This window comes from Carassius gibelio, chromosome B22 (assembly GCF_023724105.1).
Source record: "Carassius gibelio isolate Cgi1373 ecotype wild population from Czech Republic chromosome B22, carGib1.2-hapl.c, whole genome shotgun sequence".
NCBI classification, from domain to species: domain Eukaryota; kingdom Metazoa; phylum Chordata; class Actinopteri; order Cypriniformes; family Cyprinidae; genus Carassius; species Carassius gibelio.
Window position 1 is genome coordinate 21,817,168 of NC_068417.1, and position 16,088 is coordinate 21,833,255.

Consider the following 16,088-nt stretch of genomic DNA (forward strand, 5'->3'; position numbering starts at 1 on the left):
GTTTCATACCACAGTGACTGGCACAAACTATGCAGTGACATGGCTAAAGTTAATCAAATCTAGAGATCACATTCTTCACACGTACTGTCATTTAGTTCAATGCCTATAGAACGAATCACCAGTTTGGCAAATCACAAAATTTTTGACACATTTACAATGGTTTGAAAACTTTTCTAGATTGGAGTAAAAACTGTACAGACAAAACATTTATATTTTTTGATATGCCTAAAATCTTTGATAAATTAACATCTCACAATAAGTAGGACAGTGACAGTCATCAATCTCTGAACTCCTATTTTTCAACAAAGAACCCTAAGGAGTAATATCAGTTTAGAATGTACATGAAACTCTATCCACATGACAGCAGAGGCTGCGTATGCAGCTAGAGTGTCATTTTATGAAACAAGTTCCTTTGGCATTTTGGAAAGATAATATTTCGAAGTACATATCTGAAGACAGTCTAATCACTGTCTATTTTAAAATTAAGTCTTTGTTAAAATCAAGTGTACACAAACAGTACTTCTTACTTTGCTTCCTTCTCCCAAGCTTCTGACTGTGCATTTTATTTCTGATGCATGACACTACACACGTCTTGTTTCATTTAAAGATAATGAAAGTTCTGCTGGCGAAAGATAGCACAGATGATGACGATTCCTTCCCAAAAAAGCATGCTAACAGGTTCTTAAATTCATCGCCCTGCCACTAAAAATCAGCTAGGTGATTGCTTCGTGACTAGTCATCTAGTTAACCATCCTGATGATCCCTTTGCATTCGGCTCAAGCTAATAGGCTGTCATTGAGGTTTTAAAGCATTCCCTGAGGGACTTCAAAACACCACTTGCATATTCTAAGTCCATCAATCTAATTCAAACTCACTGGAAAGTGTAGCTTACACAAACAAACCCTGAGGGAAGGTTTAATGAAGAGGACATGGTACACAAAGTCTGTTTATCCCAAGCAAGCACACATGCAGATCTGCACCTGGCATTTCACAGGATATATGATAGACCTTCTGTTTTTATATTTATATTTTATATTTATATTTTTTTACAAAATCAGCTGATTTATAAAACGACTGGAAAAACATGTGACTAGAAAAATGCTTGCTAACAAATACTGGATGGACAGATTCCTGAATTCCAAAGAATCAAAGTGCCTTTTATTAAGAGTGAGGAAATTAAATACTTAGGGAAGTTTCAGTAAGGTAGCATTCTCTCAAAAATATTAGTTAAGATTTTTTTTGTACATTCTGCAGCCAACATGCACATTCTCTAAAGTCAACAAACTCCTAGTACATATTTCAACCAAAAGGTAAAAAGTGTGTCATACAATAGCATATGTTTGTAGTAAATGTAGACAAGCAGTGTTTAAGTCACATCTTAGAGTTCGGGATACAGCAAGGCTGGGTATTTGGCCCAACAAAGTTTGAAGTCTTCAAAATAAAAAGTCTTTATTTTTGCACGCAGTCTATATATAGCCATACAATAACCCTTTGTAGCTTCGTACTAATGTTTTGTCACTTGAATTTCAAGCAAAGTATAACAAGTTTGTCATATGTATACGGTGTTATTAAATTACTTTATTCATACTTCCAACCCCTAGCCTAGGGTCTTTTAGTAAACTGAAGAAGGGGACTGAATAACACTACTATTTTTGTTGCCAAAAATGACGTTTCACCTCGAAATGACAGTAAAAAACTGCAGTTCTAGCGATAACAGGGTAGATGATCATGTTGAGAACACAGCTGGCTGCGGTTTACTATGAAATGGGAAAATCAATCACTTTTCTGTTCCCATGGTGATAAGACGTACATGGACCACAGGTTACTCTAATGGAGCCAGAGTGCAGTGCACCTTTACTATGTTGCCATGGTAACATTTTTGAGTGACCGGTCAAAAAAGGTTTGAATTTAGACTATAGAGGAAGTGTACACTGGCTGTCGAGCAAACTATAGAGAAAATGTTCTTGGAAGTCTGCAATTTTTAATGGTTTAAAAACCTAAAAAGTAAAAACTTTTCTGTGTTTCATGTTTCCATATTTTTCCGTCCCCCTTCCACTTTCTCTTCCAAACAGAACAAAAAACATGCTGGAGCAAGATCCAGTCTTCCACTGAACTGAGGTCTTGTTTCACAGCTGAACCAATGACCTCTTAAACTTTTAATAATCCCCAAAAACACAGCAGCTTGATTTCCCAGATGGCAGAGGAAGTATAGAGCACACAGACAAAATATAGCACAGAACAAATGTTAAACTATTAAATGCAATTAACCTCTTGCATGCAAGTCTGTGAAAACAACATCATAAAATGTCTTACCTTAAAACTGGCTAGCTCTTGTTTGGTGAATCCATGACTGTGGATAATCTTCATCTGTTTGACCAGCGTACTTTTCCCACTTTCAGCAGCACCTACATCAATATAGGTCAGTCAACATTACTAATCAGTCATTTAGTTTACAATTTTAACAACAGAACCTACAAATGGTACAGCCCTCCTATATTAACCCAAGATAAATGTCTGGTTCCAGAGTACAGTCTTCACCGTTCAAAAATCAACTCTTCCTGAAGTTCAAACCCACAACCTTTCAGTTACCAGCCCAGACGTGAGGTTCAAACCTGCAACCCTTCAGATATGAGTCAAGAATTCAGGTTGGAACTCTTTTAGTTTCCTGCACAAATATGAAATTAAAACCCACAGCCATTAAATCATTAGCCCAGATGAGACGTTCAAACACAAAACTTTACTGTTACCTGGACAAATATGAAATTTGAACCCACAACCTTTCAATTACCGGCCCAGATCTGAGGTTCGAACTGAGAACTGTCCCGATACCTGAACAAATCTGACGTTTTAACTCGGAATGCTTCAATTACTTCCACAAATGACTAATTTATTTCAAACCCACAACCTTTAAATTACTAGACCAGATATGAGGTTCAAACCTGTCATGCTTTAGATAGGAGTTAAGATTTGAGGTTGGAACTCAGAACCTTTTAGTTACCTGCACAAATATGAAATTTGAACCTACAACCTTTCAATTATTAGCCTTGAAGTGTGGTTTGAACCAAGAACTTTACAGCTACCTGGACAAATTTGAAATTTGAACCCACAACCTTTCAATTACCAGCACAGTTCTGAGGTTTGAACCAAAAACTGCCCAGTTACTTGAACAAATCTGATGTTTATACACAGAATGGTTCAATTACCATGCACAAAAGTGAAATTCAAACCCCCAATCTTTAAGTTACAAGCCCGGATCTAAGGTTCAAACTGTCAAGTTACCTTTACAAATTTCAAAATTAAACCCAGAATGGTTAAGTTACCTTCACAAATATCGAATTTAAACCCAGAATGGTTCAGTTACCTGCACAAATATGAAATTCAAACCAGCACAGATCTTATATGAAGCTAATCCATGGCAGATATCAGTCCATTTCTCATTTTCAAACCCACAAATTTTCACTTAACTGCACACAATCTGATATTTTAAAGCAAAAACCTTCCATTTCACTGACCAGACTCAAGGTACAACCCACCAACCTTTTAGTTTCAACCCATAACTGAGACTTGAACCTACAACCTTTTTTACATATAAGCTAAAACTTCAGATCTGGGCATAACATAATATTTTGGGGTTTGCAGGAGGTACAAGCCCTTATATGTTGTTACAAACCCAAGTTTCAATCTCTGCACAAATCTGGGGTTCAAACCTACAACCTGTACAGTAGGTAGGTTTCCAACCAAATCTAGGGTTTAAACCTACATTTTTAGAGTTACCAGCACAGATCGGCTATTTAAACAGATAACTTTCAAGTGCAAATCTGTTGCTGAACCAATAAACTTGGGTTCAAACCCACAATCGTTTAGTTAAAAATAAACTAGAGTACCCAAAATTTAGTTTTTAATGCACAATCAGGCATATGTAAACATCAAACCACATGTTATTTCGCCTAAAAGCAATAGGTAGATGAACAAACATCTGGATGGGACCTTCTTACCCAGCATGAGGATCTTCACCAGGTTCATCTCTCTCTTGGCATACTCGTACAGATCTCGGTCTATCTGCGAGCTGTGGATCTTCGCCTTCTTTCCCTCCTCGGTCACCTCTGAGCCCAGACACAGACCCATTTCCAGAGCTCATAGCTAAAGATCCAGCAGAAATCCCAACATCACGGATGGAACCGAAGAGGAACGTTCAAAGTCGCGTAAAAACATCCCGGCGAGATCCCCCGGCTATTATACAAAGTCCCTCCGGATAGCGCGTAAAATGACACCAAAGTTAATTGCGCGTGTGATTTTGAAAAGATCTGATTCCAAATCGTAGAGAGAGAGAGAGCCTGGGATGGTCCGATCGTACAGGAGGAAAGAGAAAAAAGTTTCAAATCCGCCTGTTCCCGGTTAATTTCGTCGGGCTCAACACTCGTGCTGGCTCGGGATCATCGTGTCCATTGAGATCTCACGCAAACACTGTCAGACGCCTCACAAACACTCACAAACCACAACACAGCTCTACCTGTTCATTACGCGCAAACTAAATGGTGCATGTTGCCTACAGAGCTTCTCTTTTGGGGGTGTCCGCTTTCTTTAGGAAGGAAGTGACGTGATGTTTGTGGAACTTGTCACCTGAGATGGGTTTTGTTCAAGCGTTTTGGGAGAGTTGCTGCTTGCAGTCCGTGTAACTCATTATACAATGAAAATAAATAAATAAATTAAGATTTTATATAAAATCTGGAAAACTGAATAAAGTAGAAACGCTAAAAGTAATTACAACCAAACAACAACAAACATAATACAATAGCTACAAAGTAAACAATTAAATATAAAATAAATAAATAAAGTATTATGGCATATTGCATAGTAAGTTTAGTATCATTTAAATATTGATCTAATTTAATCTTGATCTAATAACAAAATCTAAAAGTTGGAATCGGCCAAAAAAAAAAAAAAAAATACTTATCAAGTATCATCTTAAATTAACAATAAAACACTTTTATTTTTTTATTAATAATCATAAACATTTTCTTTATACAATAATTGACCACGTAAATGCAAACCTGCCTTAAAATTAAGTTTAAAATGTTTGTACTTAAATGTCAATTTAGTATCACTGATATATCTTCACATTGAATAAATTAAATAATTAGATTTTTATGCGCTTAATGGAATAATGGTCAGAGCAGGTCGTTTTTCATACATTTTAATTGCAATTTAAATTGCAATTAATGGAGGTGTTTTGATGGCTTACGGTTTATTATGTATTGGACGGTAAATTATAGACTTTCTGAAGACATTAACACCAAATTCAGAATTGGTCACTCAACATTTCTGCAATGTAAAAACAGTGTTTTTTTCCCCACAGCAATTCAACCTAAATGTGCAGGAAATGTTACAAACTAAAAACATGCTGCAATTGCAAGGTGCTTTGACATTCATTGAACAAAAAAAAGACAACAAGATAAAAGTACATATGAGATAAAAGCAAGTTTGACTTTTAATAATCAACTTAGTTTAGAGACAGATGTTTGTAAAAATCTGTTAAAATTAAAGCGTGACATTAAACGGACATCAATCACCTGAGGTCAAAGAGTCTTTGGCTGTGACTTTGTTCATGTCACAACAAACAATATTAAGAACGTGAAAATAAAAGTGGTAAAACCGAGTAAAATGCCAGATAGGTGACTGTGGACAGTGTATGAAACAAAACTTCAGAGATTAGTTCTGAGATTTTTTTTTTTTTCAGGACACGCATATCAAGTGTTCAGTGATGACGAGAAAGGTAAAACCACTAGAATAAAATATTCCAGGGTTAAAAACATTAAAAATGGCCAGGATGACATTTCACTACAAAAAAAAAAAAAAAAAAAAAAAGTATATATATGATTTAAATTATTTTTCTTTTCCTTTTTTTGCATTGTGATACTATCTTGACAAAAAAAAATCCCATTTGTGAAAATCTCACTACCAAAATTGAAAAAATAACAATAATAATAATTTAAAAAAAAGGATAAAAATACATTAAAGTTGTAAAGTATTTATGTATCATGTATAGTATATCCTTAATTTATACATACCTATTAAAAATACTATAAAGAGAATAGAATAAGAATCACTTCTGAAAACAATTAGAACTGCAAACAAAAAATAAAAAAGAAGATAAATGTCCAGATATATTAAGGTAATGAGAATACAGATGGAAATTAAGTAAATAAATAAAAATATCACAATGCAAATAAAAAGCCTTAGTCTTAAAAAAGGAACAATCTTATAAATCTTAAAATATTATAATAACTTTGATTTTGGGGTAAAATGTCACAAAATATAAAACACATAATAATAATAATAGTAAAATCCCAACATAAAATCCTAATAAGAAAACATGCATAGAGCTAGTATGCATGCTATTGTAGTCAACATCTAGTGTTTCTTCACTAAGTGTTTCTCTGCTCAACTACAAATTTGTGCGGATGGATTACCAGTTCAAAAAACCACCAAAATGACACAATCCTCCCTCCCATAACATCCATACAAAATGCAAAATTAGCTGCTGAATGTTTTTCAGTGTTCCTCCCATTCAGAGAGAATGTCTTCGAACCCATTTTATAGGTATCATAAAACTTCTCCGCACATAACGAAGTGCTTTTGTCACACATAACGAAGTGCTTTTTTTTTGCTTTTGTATCAAACAAGAGTCGTGCAATTATAAAAAAAAAAAAAAAAAAAAAAAACAGTCTGCGTTTCTCCATGTCCACTTAAAAGCATCTTCAGCTCAGGCATTTTGTTCGTTCGGGGTGTTTATATAACTGTCCGGGGTTAATTTTGGTTCTATGATGAAGCCCTTGATTTGTTCAGTTTGGACAGTTCGGTTAATTATTCGCTAGAGCCGCCTCGGCCTTCAGCGAATCCTCTTTATGCTTCAAAGCCTCAATCACAGCCATCTCTTTAGCTTCCTTCTTCTGGTTCCTGGCCTCAAACTGCAACCTACCGGGACAAAGAGAGACACGGCTCATTTGCATACGTTCGTTACATTTCCCGTGAGCAATGTTTTCACGTTTAGCTCGTATCGTCCCACAAACCTGTTCTCAATGATTCTCTGCACGATGTCGTCGGTGGTCAGATTGTTGCTGCTGTCCAGGACACGGAAAATGCCTCTCTTCCTCGGCTCCTGCAAAGAGACACAATGGGTAAAAATGGGCTTTTATGGAAGAGAAGATCACTGAGAGATGAATATAAGGAGACTTTACTCACGGTGTAAGGGTCTGTCCCGTCTGTGTCAGGAAACACTTCGGTTTTCCCATGACACACCAGATCTACCTACAACCAGAAATTTTTTTAAATTAGAGTGAATTTAAACAAAATTAGAGTGAAATGTTTTTAAGCTTTTAAATATTAGTTTCTGTTTTATAAGGTTATCTGCCAAATGATTCATTTTTTTTAAAAGAAAGATAAGTAGAGGATAAGCATTTATATCTCTATTTAAGCTCTATTTATTATTGTTTAGTTAAGCAAAAAACAAAACCCATAAAAGCGTCCAATATATTAATAATGTCCCCAATATAGTGTGCGTCCTTTGTATTTTTTCCATCAGGACAGAGAAAATGTCCCAAGCACTCTTTTGAGTTAAACTATAATGCACGGTTGAACTCTCTGTAACTGCTCGAGGGTTTGTGGTTAAAGAGGCGAGCAGTAAATCTCTAGATTGTTCCCAAGCAGGACAACACAGAATTGCTGAAATAGTGTTCAGTCACTAAAGCCTTTGAATCTGGCAGCTGTCCCAGAGCTGTACACAACACACACACACACACACACACACAAGCTTTATATCTCAATAACGTAGTGTGTGAATCACACAAATCACATTCTCTTCACACTCAAAGCCTCTTATTGTGTTATTGTGTCTGGAAGCGGGTTACACCAAAACTAGATTTTTATTCTCTATAGTGAATGACCAATGTGTACTGGTTTAGTACTGTACCTTAAAGTGATCCAGAAGATCTTTTCCTACTGTGTACGGAGCTCCGATCACAACCTCAGACACATACTGAAGAAAAAAAGAATCACAACACCGTTATCTAAAGCCTAAATGGAAGACTGATTATAAACTAAACTCAAAGTTCTAAAGTAGATTCTTAAAGCTTTACAGTTCTAAACATTTCTTCTTTCTTCAAGATTTATTTTTTAAGTTTTTAAGTTATTTCACCTCATTGAGTTCTCCAGTTCTCGCAAGTTCTTGAGTTTCTAATTTCAATGTACATTTTCAGAATTCTATAAGTTCTAAAGTTCTCCACTAAGTTCTTTAACTTTTATTTAAGTTTTCAGAGTTCTACTAGCACACACCTTTCTCCAGTTCTAGCACTTTAAGTTCCCAATGTTTTACGTTCCAAATGTTTTTAGCAATTCTAATTTCCTTCATTTGTAAATTATCATTCTCTAAATTCTACATTGCCTAGGTTCTACATTCTACAACTTACATTTTTTTACTTTTCAGACTTCTCCAACTTCACAAATTTCTCCAGTAGTTTAAGTTCCTTAAGTTTTACATTCTTCAAATTTTTGTAGATCTAATTTCTTTAAGTTCTACATTAAGTTTTAAAGTTCTACATTGTCTAGGTTCTACAACCTCGGTCTTTTAAGTTTTAAGTTCTCGGGGTTCTACAAATTCAAAGTTCTCCTTTTTTAGTTTGTTCTACAAGTTCCCCAGGTTTTTTATTCTTTCTGTTCTCGAAGTTCTAAACTTTATGTTCGCATTGTTCTCAGTTCACCATGTTCCTCAAGTTCTACAATTCTATAGATCTCCAAGTTCAAAGTTCTTGGTTAAAACGTTCTAAAACTTTCCAAATTAGTCAAAGTTCTAAATATTAAAGCCAAATGAAACCTCCCAACATTCAGCAGTTTTCATAAAGGAATGCACGTGTGGTTTGCACTGATATTACAGTATTTGGGGAGGTCTGGAGTTTGTTTTGTGTGGGTTCTGTCTGAATGTTTCGGCATGATTTAGGTATGCTGGCATGTGCCTGATCCATGAGAGTTTGTGTGCTGAGGATGAATGAGAGGTTTGTAAACTTGAAGATGGTTTGGATTAGCTCAAGACGTGAGATTTTTAATTGGGGTCTCCTAAGTATGCAGTACAAATGTACTTTCAACACTGCTTGTGATGTCTGTTCTCTTGACCTTGAGATGTTTCTTAATGTTTCTGCCCAGTTTCTTCCCCCATACTCTCTTTTCTGTACTTTAACACTCCCTGTCTCTGAATAACTATGGCCCATTGTTCTTAAACAAGAGTGTCAAGAATACAAAAGCAACTTGAAATGTCCAACATAATAAAACAGGATTGAGGGAGACATTAAATTACGCACAATCCAAAGAAATGACTGGAGGAGGCAGTCATTTATGCAAAATGCTAAGAAAAGATTGGAGGAGATTTGTAATTTATGCAAACTACCAAAACATTATAAAAGGCAGCGGTAAGTTTGGTGCACGTTTATGCAAGACACAAAAATGACTTGAGGCATACGTTTTGCACTTACTCTGCAAGCCAGCACACTCAAAGTTCTCTCATGAATATTCATGATGGGGTAGTTCTTTCCTTTGTAGCGGTTCACTTCCTACGAAAAAATGAAACGAATACAATTCATAAACATAATAACATTTACTAAGCATTAAAATGGCACACTAGTCACTAATGCAATTACAGACCAACTAAGATGCACTTAAGATGCACTTTCAGTCTACAATTTAGTCATTTTAAAACTATTCACAATTCTAATTTAGTAGCCTGTAGTACTAGTAACCATACTTGTAATGTGTATGGTATTTCTCATTTTAGGGAACTTAAACACATGTTTCCCCTGAGGCATAGAAGTTCAAAAACAGTGTAAAACAGGTTTGCATGTTGTCATGCTGAAGATGGGACTTTGAACTTCCTTTTTCAGGGTATATACAGCAATCCTTAAGTTAAATTTACTACTTTTTAATACCTTTTTCACTACCTTCAGAATATTTTTTAAAACCATCACGACACTGAATTGCAAGTGTTAATCAGCAACCTTTCTATTATTTACACAGATTTTGACATATATAACATACAAAAAATAATAGATTTAGAGACTGATGTTGACAGCATATTGCACATTTATTTCACTTAGTAAATAAAAATAAAACAAATACCATAAAATGTGCAATGGAGAAAATGGATAGACCGAACAATAAGCCTGCCTGTTAGTGTTGTCACGGTACCAATATTTCAGTATTCGGTACCGATACCAGTGAAAATCCACGGTTCTCGGTACCAATTTCGGTACCAAAGCAAAACACAAAAATTTGCTAATAAAAAAAAAAATAACTTTTTAGCACTAAAAATAAAACCAATGCCATTCTTTATACTTATTTAGAATTGTGTTTAAAGTTTTTCTACAAGTTATATAATTATGAAAAACAGTAAACAAGTTTCACCCAAATTTAATTTGTCTTTTAATTTATCAAATTTAAACACATTTTATGTTTGGTAAATAAAGGGGATTTGCTATTAAAATTAAAACATGGGAGAAATATTGAGATTTATTTTTTTTTTAAATAAAGTTTTTTTATTTTTTTGCAACAGTGGTAGCAGTATCACATACGTTTTACTAAATAATAGTAATATTTCTAGCACAATGCCCTTATGTAAAAATTTTCTTTTAGGCCTAATGAATGCATATTTGTCATTTTGAAATTTCTATTTGCCCATTAGCTCCGCCCACTACCGGAGAAACCGGTATGTCTTCTGCTTTTTCGAAAATGAATATGAATAATTCTAAATTAACTCGATTATTTTGACAGGAGAAGACAACAGATGCTGAAATTAATGCAAGCGTCATGCGCTTCAGTCTATGTAGTAAATAAACCTGCACGTCTCTGCCATTCATTAATTCAGACAGAGACGCGCAGAACACAGATTCATATTTCAAACAACTTTTGCGGCTTAACATTTACAGATACTGGTCCATATGGAGATTTGATTTGATTAATTTATGCTTTCACAAATTCCATGACTGTCCATATTAAAATGTAAGTTTCATTTACATGACTGGATTTTGAGATTCCGTACTCGTTTTCTGCTTCGCGAAAATCATAGCGTTGTATGCGTCAAGAACCGGGTTTGAACGGGACCTCGGTACTACCGGTCGTTAACCCAGCTATTAGAAAACTTGCATTTGTCCATGAAGACGACGATGGTTGTCCAGTCATTGAAGATATGCCTTGAAGCAAGTCTAAAATAAAACGTAAGCCAGCCACTTCTGTTGAGCGCGCAGTGTTCTGAGATGATGCCGAACGACCACTGAATATGACGTCAGCATGAGACGGAGACGGAAGATCTTTGATTATGTGCCCAGATATGCTAAAGCCCATATAAACGAACTAACACGAACGCAGATAGAATTTCAATCAGAATAAGACACCTGATAGTCTGGAAAAAATAATACCTAATTTGGAAAAAAATAATACCTCTGAGACCACATTTAACACTTTTAATGGCCTTAAATTTGACCATTTTGATTTATCACTTTTTAATACTTTTTAAAACCCCGCGGACACCCTGTTTTTTTATGGTTCACATGAGGTTTTCTGTCTGATCAAAGTTTATCACAAGAATTAAAAGCAGCTTGTCATAGCAAATTTGGCCCTTTCGAAAAATCAGCATGAGGGAGGAGAGGTCTGTAAAATCTCGTAAAGCATTTGTTTTTTTGAAACACACCTGGTCAAAGTGCAGTCCGACAATGACGTAAGGTTTCTCTGCTTGTTTGTGAACAGTCTCGAGGAAATCCACGTGACCGATGTCTATACAGGTCATATAGTCAAGGCCAAAACAAAAGCATAACAGGAGTTCCCAAACCTTAAACTGAAATTTTCATGACTTTTCCTAGCTTTCTAGATGTCTTCAGAAGCAAAGTGTGGAGTGGTATGTGTCTAAAAGGATACGGAAGAGGTCGAAGGCTCCGGCCACATAAATAATTGTGTCTTCCGGCTGTGGTTCTTTTCCTGAAGCGAACTGGATGATCTTCTGAGACGTCTGCAGGAACTGAGAGACACCAGTCCAAGGGCTGTGCCCTTTAGGGCCCTGAGGAGAACAGATACATCAGAAATTTTTACCTTTGCAAATGCCAGAATATTCAAATGAATAACATGTATAAGATTTTTTTCCTCATACACCACATGGAAAGTTCAAGTTATGTACAGTATGTTCCAAAACTGGAATTCAAAGCAACATAGAATTGCATTCCCAACTTATTAAAGGACTGCAATATGTGACATTACCAAGCAAAACCATATATAGTTGGAAATAATGTAGGTAAGCCCTGACCTCTAATGGTCAAAGCTGTGTATGACCGCAAATTACAATATATTATAAAAAATATGAATCAGCACATAAGCAGGTCAACGCACCTTCCCAAAGTTATCTGTGTGGAGCTGGTAGGCTGCATTATCCTGTGAGAGAGAGTAGAATATGAATCGGGGACTGACAGAAAGTCATTACTTAATGCTTATCTGCACACACAATTAACAATAGAGTCTACTCACAACGTTACTGTGATGCGACTTCGTTAACAGGAGCATACGACCCACTAGGTCTGTCGTAGACACTCCTTGTGTGCGTTTACATTCCCTGTTGATGAAAAAAAAAACACATGCCAAGCATTACACACACCCTTGGGTCAAAATTTTGTGGTGTGCCACAGGTGTATGTCAGAGGCCCATTGGACTTTACCTGTATCGACCCATTCTCTTCACTTCGTCGTAGGTATCTTTCCCGTCCACGGTCAATGTGATGTCATCTAGCAAAAGATATTATATTATTATGATTCAATTAAATTTTGTTACAATTTTAACTATTTTAATTTTAACTTAATGAGAGAAGCATATAATCTAAACCAGGTTATTCCTTTGATGTACAAACCACTATGCCGACACAACAAGGAAGGGTGATAAGTAAAAAGATAACTATGACTAAAAGATTTAAATGATTTCTGACAAATTATACAAATATTTAGAGCCACTCAGAATCCATCCTGAATTAAGGAAACTGAGCATTTAAAAAACTGCATCACGTACTTATAATAAACAGAAGGTTATCATCCACTGGTGTGAACACTAATATAATTGTTACAATTTTTATAGCTATTGTTCTTGTTTTTAATGGGTCTTTAAACACCAAGATCACTTCCTCAAAATAAACTCTAAAAAGATTTGTTGTTTAGAAATAGTCATGAATATGACATCACAATCATAATTACATTAGCATAAGGCCCCATTTGTTAATTTTGTACTAATGCGGTAATGTCATGTAATTAATATTATATTTAACACATAATTCCTATTCAGTAACTAAAGCTGACCTGACATACAAACTAATGTGCATGTTATGAGTGAAAAGGAACGGTAAGAAAAGGAACTGTAATAAAAACACAGGATGTTCAGTTCTAAGAACCAGAACCAGGATGAAAATGGTTATGAAAAGCTAAATTCTAACCATTTGGGAATAAAATTAAATGTACTTTCACAAAATTCCACAAAACTGTAAGACACAGCATCTTTAAAGTTATTTAAATGGATCGTCTAAAAGTGCCTAAATGATCCCCTCACCTCCGTGCACGCAGAAATCACAGTTGTACTTGTCCAGCGTCTCCAGCGTAGTAACATACGGTGCCCCCTCAACAATCTCATCCACCCACTTCGTAGCCCGTATCATTTTATAACGCTCGGCCTGCGTGAAGACCGGTGGACCCTTGTGCTTGGCGATTTCCTCTGAACGTGAAAGAAAAACAAATATATGATCATTTTTTTCAGTTTGTATATTACAGTGGCTTTATGTGAAAGTCTGAAATTGTAATGCATACCGTCTGTATGAACTCCTACTACGAGATAATCTCCCATCGCTTTGGCCTGTCGTAATTGGTTGGAGTGACCGTAGTGCACCATGTCATAGCTGTGGAGACACACGTGGACTTTAGATGCAGGGTCCTTCGTTTAAAGAACCCACACAGGTTATGTAATGAATAACTGCTTTCGTAGCAGTTCAATAAAAGGCTGTACACACAGCTGTAGCAAGAGACAGGTGGGTTATCTAACCACCACAAGCCCTTTCCCCTAGTAATATCATTAGCTGGGTCGATAGGATTACATGGGGATATTATCTCCCATTTCATTTCCCATGAGCCTTTGCTGAACACCACACTCCACACTATGTGTTATTTATAACAGCAGTTACTCCATCACTCAAAATTGAATGCTGGGGTTAAATGAATTGGAGGAATATCATATTATTTCTACACCTTTGTGAACTATTAACATAGGTATGAGAAACGGGTCACATGAGTTCTCAGAAGTCACCTGACCCAAAAACCTTTGAACCTGCACTGAAGTATGTTGCTATTTATTTGTATACCATCATAACATTAACTCATTTAAATTAGCTTTTATTACATTATCAGTTTTAATTTTAGTAATTGAGCGTTTGTCACTTAAAAAATGCTTCTATAAAGCTTTAATAAAATTTTATTTCAGTTGTAGTTTTAGTATTTTTTTTTAAGTCGTTGGCAGAATTTCTTCTTTTCATCAAATATTTGTTTTATTTCTGTTTTAATGTAACTTACTTACTGAAACAGACACTTTCTAATTATGAAATATCAAACGTCTTATAATGCTTTAAACCTTTCCTACTACACTAACAGAAAGTACTATGGGATTGGATTCATGGACAGTTGTAAACTATGATAATACCATGATTTTGAACATGCATACTTTTAAAAATGCCATGCTGTACCATATGAATACCATGGTACTTAAATATAATACTCATTCAATCCCATGGAAACTATCAAAGTAACACAGTATCGCAGTCTGACTTCACTATACTGTGGTAACAGTATGTTTTTGCACATGTACTGTAGTAATACCATGTTCTTTTTGTTGTTGTTGTTGTTGTTTTTCAAATCCAACGTAAAAACAGTGACTGAGGAAACCGTATATTAATGAATGAATGAATGAATTAATTAAAACAATCTGAAGCTATAATCAAATCATGGTGCCGATAAGTTAACTTAACGTTACTTTTGTATCCCGAGGTTCTTCCAAGACTGTCATAGTACGACGAACGTGATACCTTTTGTTGGAAATTATAAAGTACGATGGTAGATATTAAAATACCATAGTAAAACCACCCTGGCGCAGGTATACTGAGTTACTTCTTTTGTTGAATTCTACCATTATAAGACTCGTTTTTACTACTTATTTGCTGTAGAGATGCAGTGTCCACTTTGAGCGCTCACCATCCGTCACACCACACCCGGATCACCCGCTTCCTCTTCTCCGGGCTATGGCTGGACGAGCTCGTCTCTCCCTGGTCCTCCTCCTCGTCCGCGTGGATTCCGTTCCGGATCATGTTTTGAGCGAGTCTCAGAGCAGACGTTTATAAACGGCTGGAACACGACTGTTTTGATATGAATGACACCGGCCGCGGCTCCGCGTCCTTCAAGAAGCCTAGCTAGAGAATGTGCGCAACGTTGATGACGCAACACGAGAACAGCGCGCGTCCTTACGATGCCCCGCCCCGTCGGGAAGTGACGTTGTGCGAGTGTCGCGGGATTTCCTTGCAACAAGCGAAAAGAAATGATCAACTCCCATGAACGAAAAAAATAAGTGTATATCTTTAACAAGTGTTTGAGTTTCGTTATGTACGCTACAAACGGTACAAGATTGTGTTGGCTATTTTAACATAATTTTTTTTTCGTCTTTTCCATATTCCTTTAAAGAAAATGTATATTATAACTGAATTAACTACAGTATTTTTTCTTTGGAATTGATAAAAAAAAATCTAAAGAAAATACATTTAAAAAAATAATATAAAAATACTCAAGAAAATGTATATATATATATATATATATATATATATATATATATATATATATATATATATATATATATATATATATAAAGAAAGAAAGAAAGAAAGAAAGAAAGAAAAATAAATTATTTAAGAATATATCTATATTATTACTGAAGCAAATTAACTAGGCTTATATAATATTTTTTTCTTTGCAATTTCAAGTAACTAAATA

The 16,088-nt window shown here is 35.4% G+C and overlaps 2 protein-coding genes across 2 annotated transcripts in view; both read right to left on the reverse strand.

The window, feature by feature from the left end:
- The window catches only part of LOC127987917 (guanine nucleotide-binding protein G(o) subunit alpha), a 28,351-nt gene extending 23,760 nt beyond the window's left edge, over positions 1-4,591 (reverse strand). Inside the window, exons 1-2 of the mRNA XM_052590371.1 lie at positions 3,996-4,591; positions 2,314-2,405 (exon numbers count right to left, since the gene is read on the reverse strand). Of these exons, the coding sequence (XP_052446331.1) occupies positions 2,314-2,405; positions 3,996-4,125 (222 nt within the window). The 5' untranslated portion in view covers positions 4,126-4,591. The remainder of the gene's footprint in view (positions 1-2,313; positions 2,406-3,995) is intronic.
- Positions 4,592-5,178: 587 nt separating this feature from the next.
- On the reverse strand, positions 5,179-15,581 carry LOC127988194 (ethanolamine-phosphate cytidylyltransferase). The gene is made up of 13 exons (XM_052590813.1): positions 15,300-15,581; positions 13,869-13,957; positions 13,615-13,776; positions 12,740-12,806; positions 12,553-12,637; positions 12,418-12,459; positions 11,953-12,091; positions 11,729-11,811; positions 9,522-9,599; positions 7,970-8,035; positions 7,243-7,308; positions 7,071-7,159; positions 5,179-6,975 (listed from the first exon to the last, which is right to left on the reverse strand). Exons 1-13 carry the CDS (start codon positions 15,410-15,412, stop codon positions 6,861-6,863), a joined length of 1,194 nt encoding a protein of 397 aa, XP_052446773.1. The 5' UTR covers positions 15,413-15,581; the 3' UTR covers positions 5,179-6,860.
- Positions 15,582-16,088: the final 507 nt, after the last annotated feature.

Bases quoted from the DNA above. Each gene is read 5' to 3' on its own strand.
- LOC127988194 (XM_052590813.1), bottom strand. From the start codon at position 15,412: ATGATCCGGAACGGAATCCACGCGGACGAGGAGGAGGACCAGGGAGAG. The intron at 13,777-13,868 runs GTATGCATTACA...TTTCACGTTCAG, and splicing joins AGTAGGAGTTCATACAGACG to AGGAAATCGCCAAGCACAAG. The intron at 7,309-7,969 runs GTACAGTACTAA...TTCTGGTTGTAG, and splicing joins ATCTTCTGGATCACTTTAAG to GTAGATCTGGTGTGTCATGG.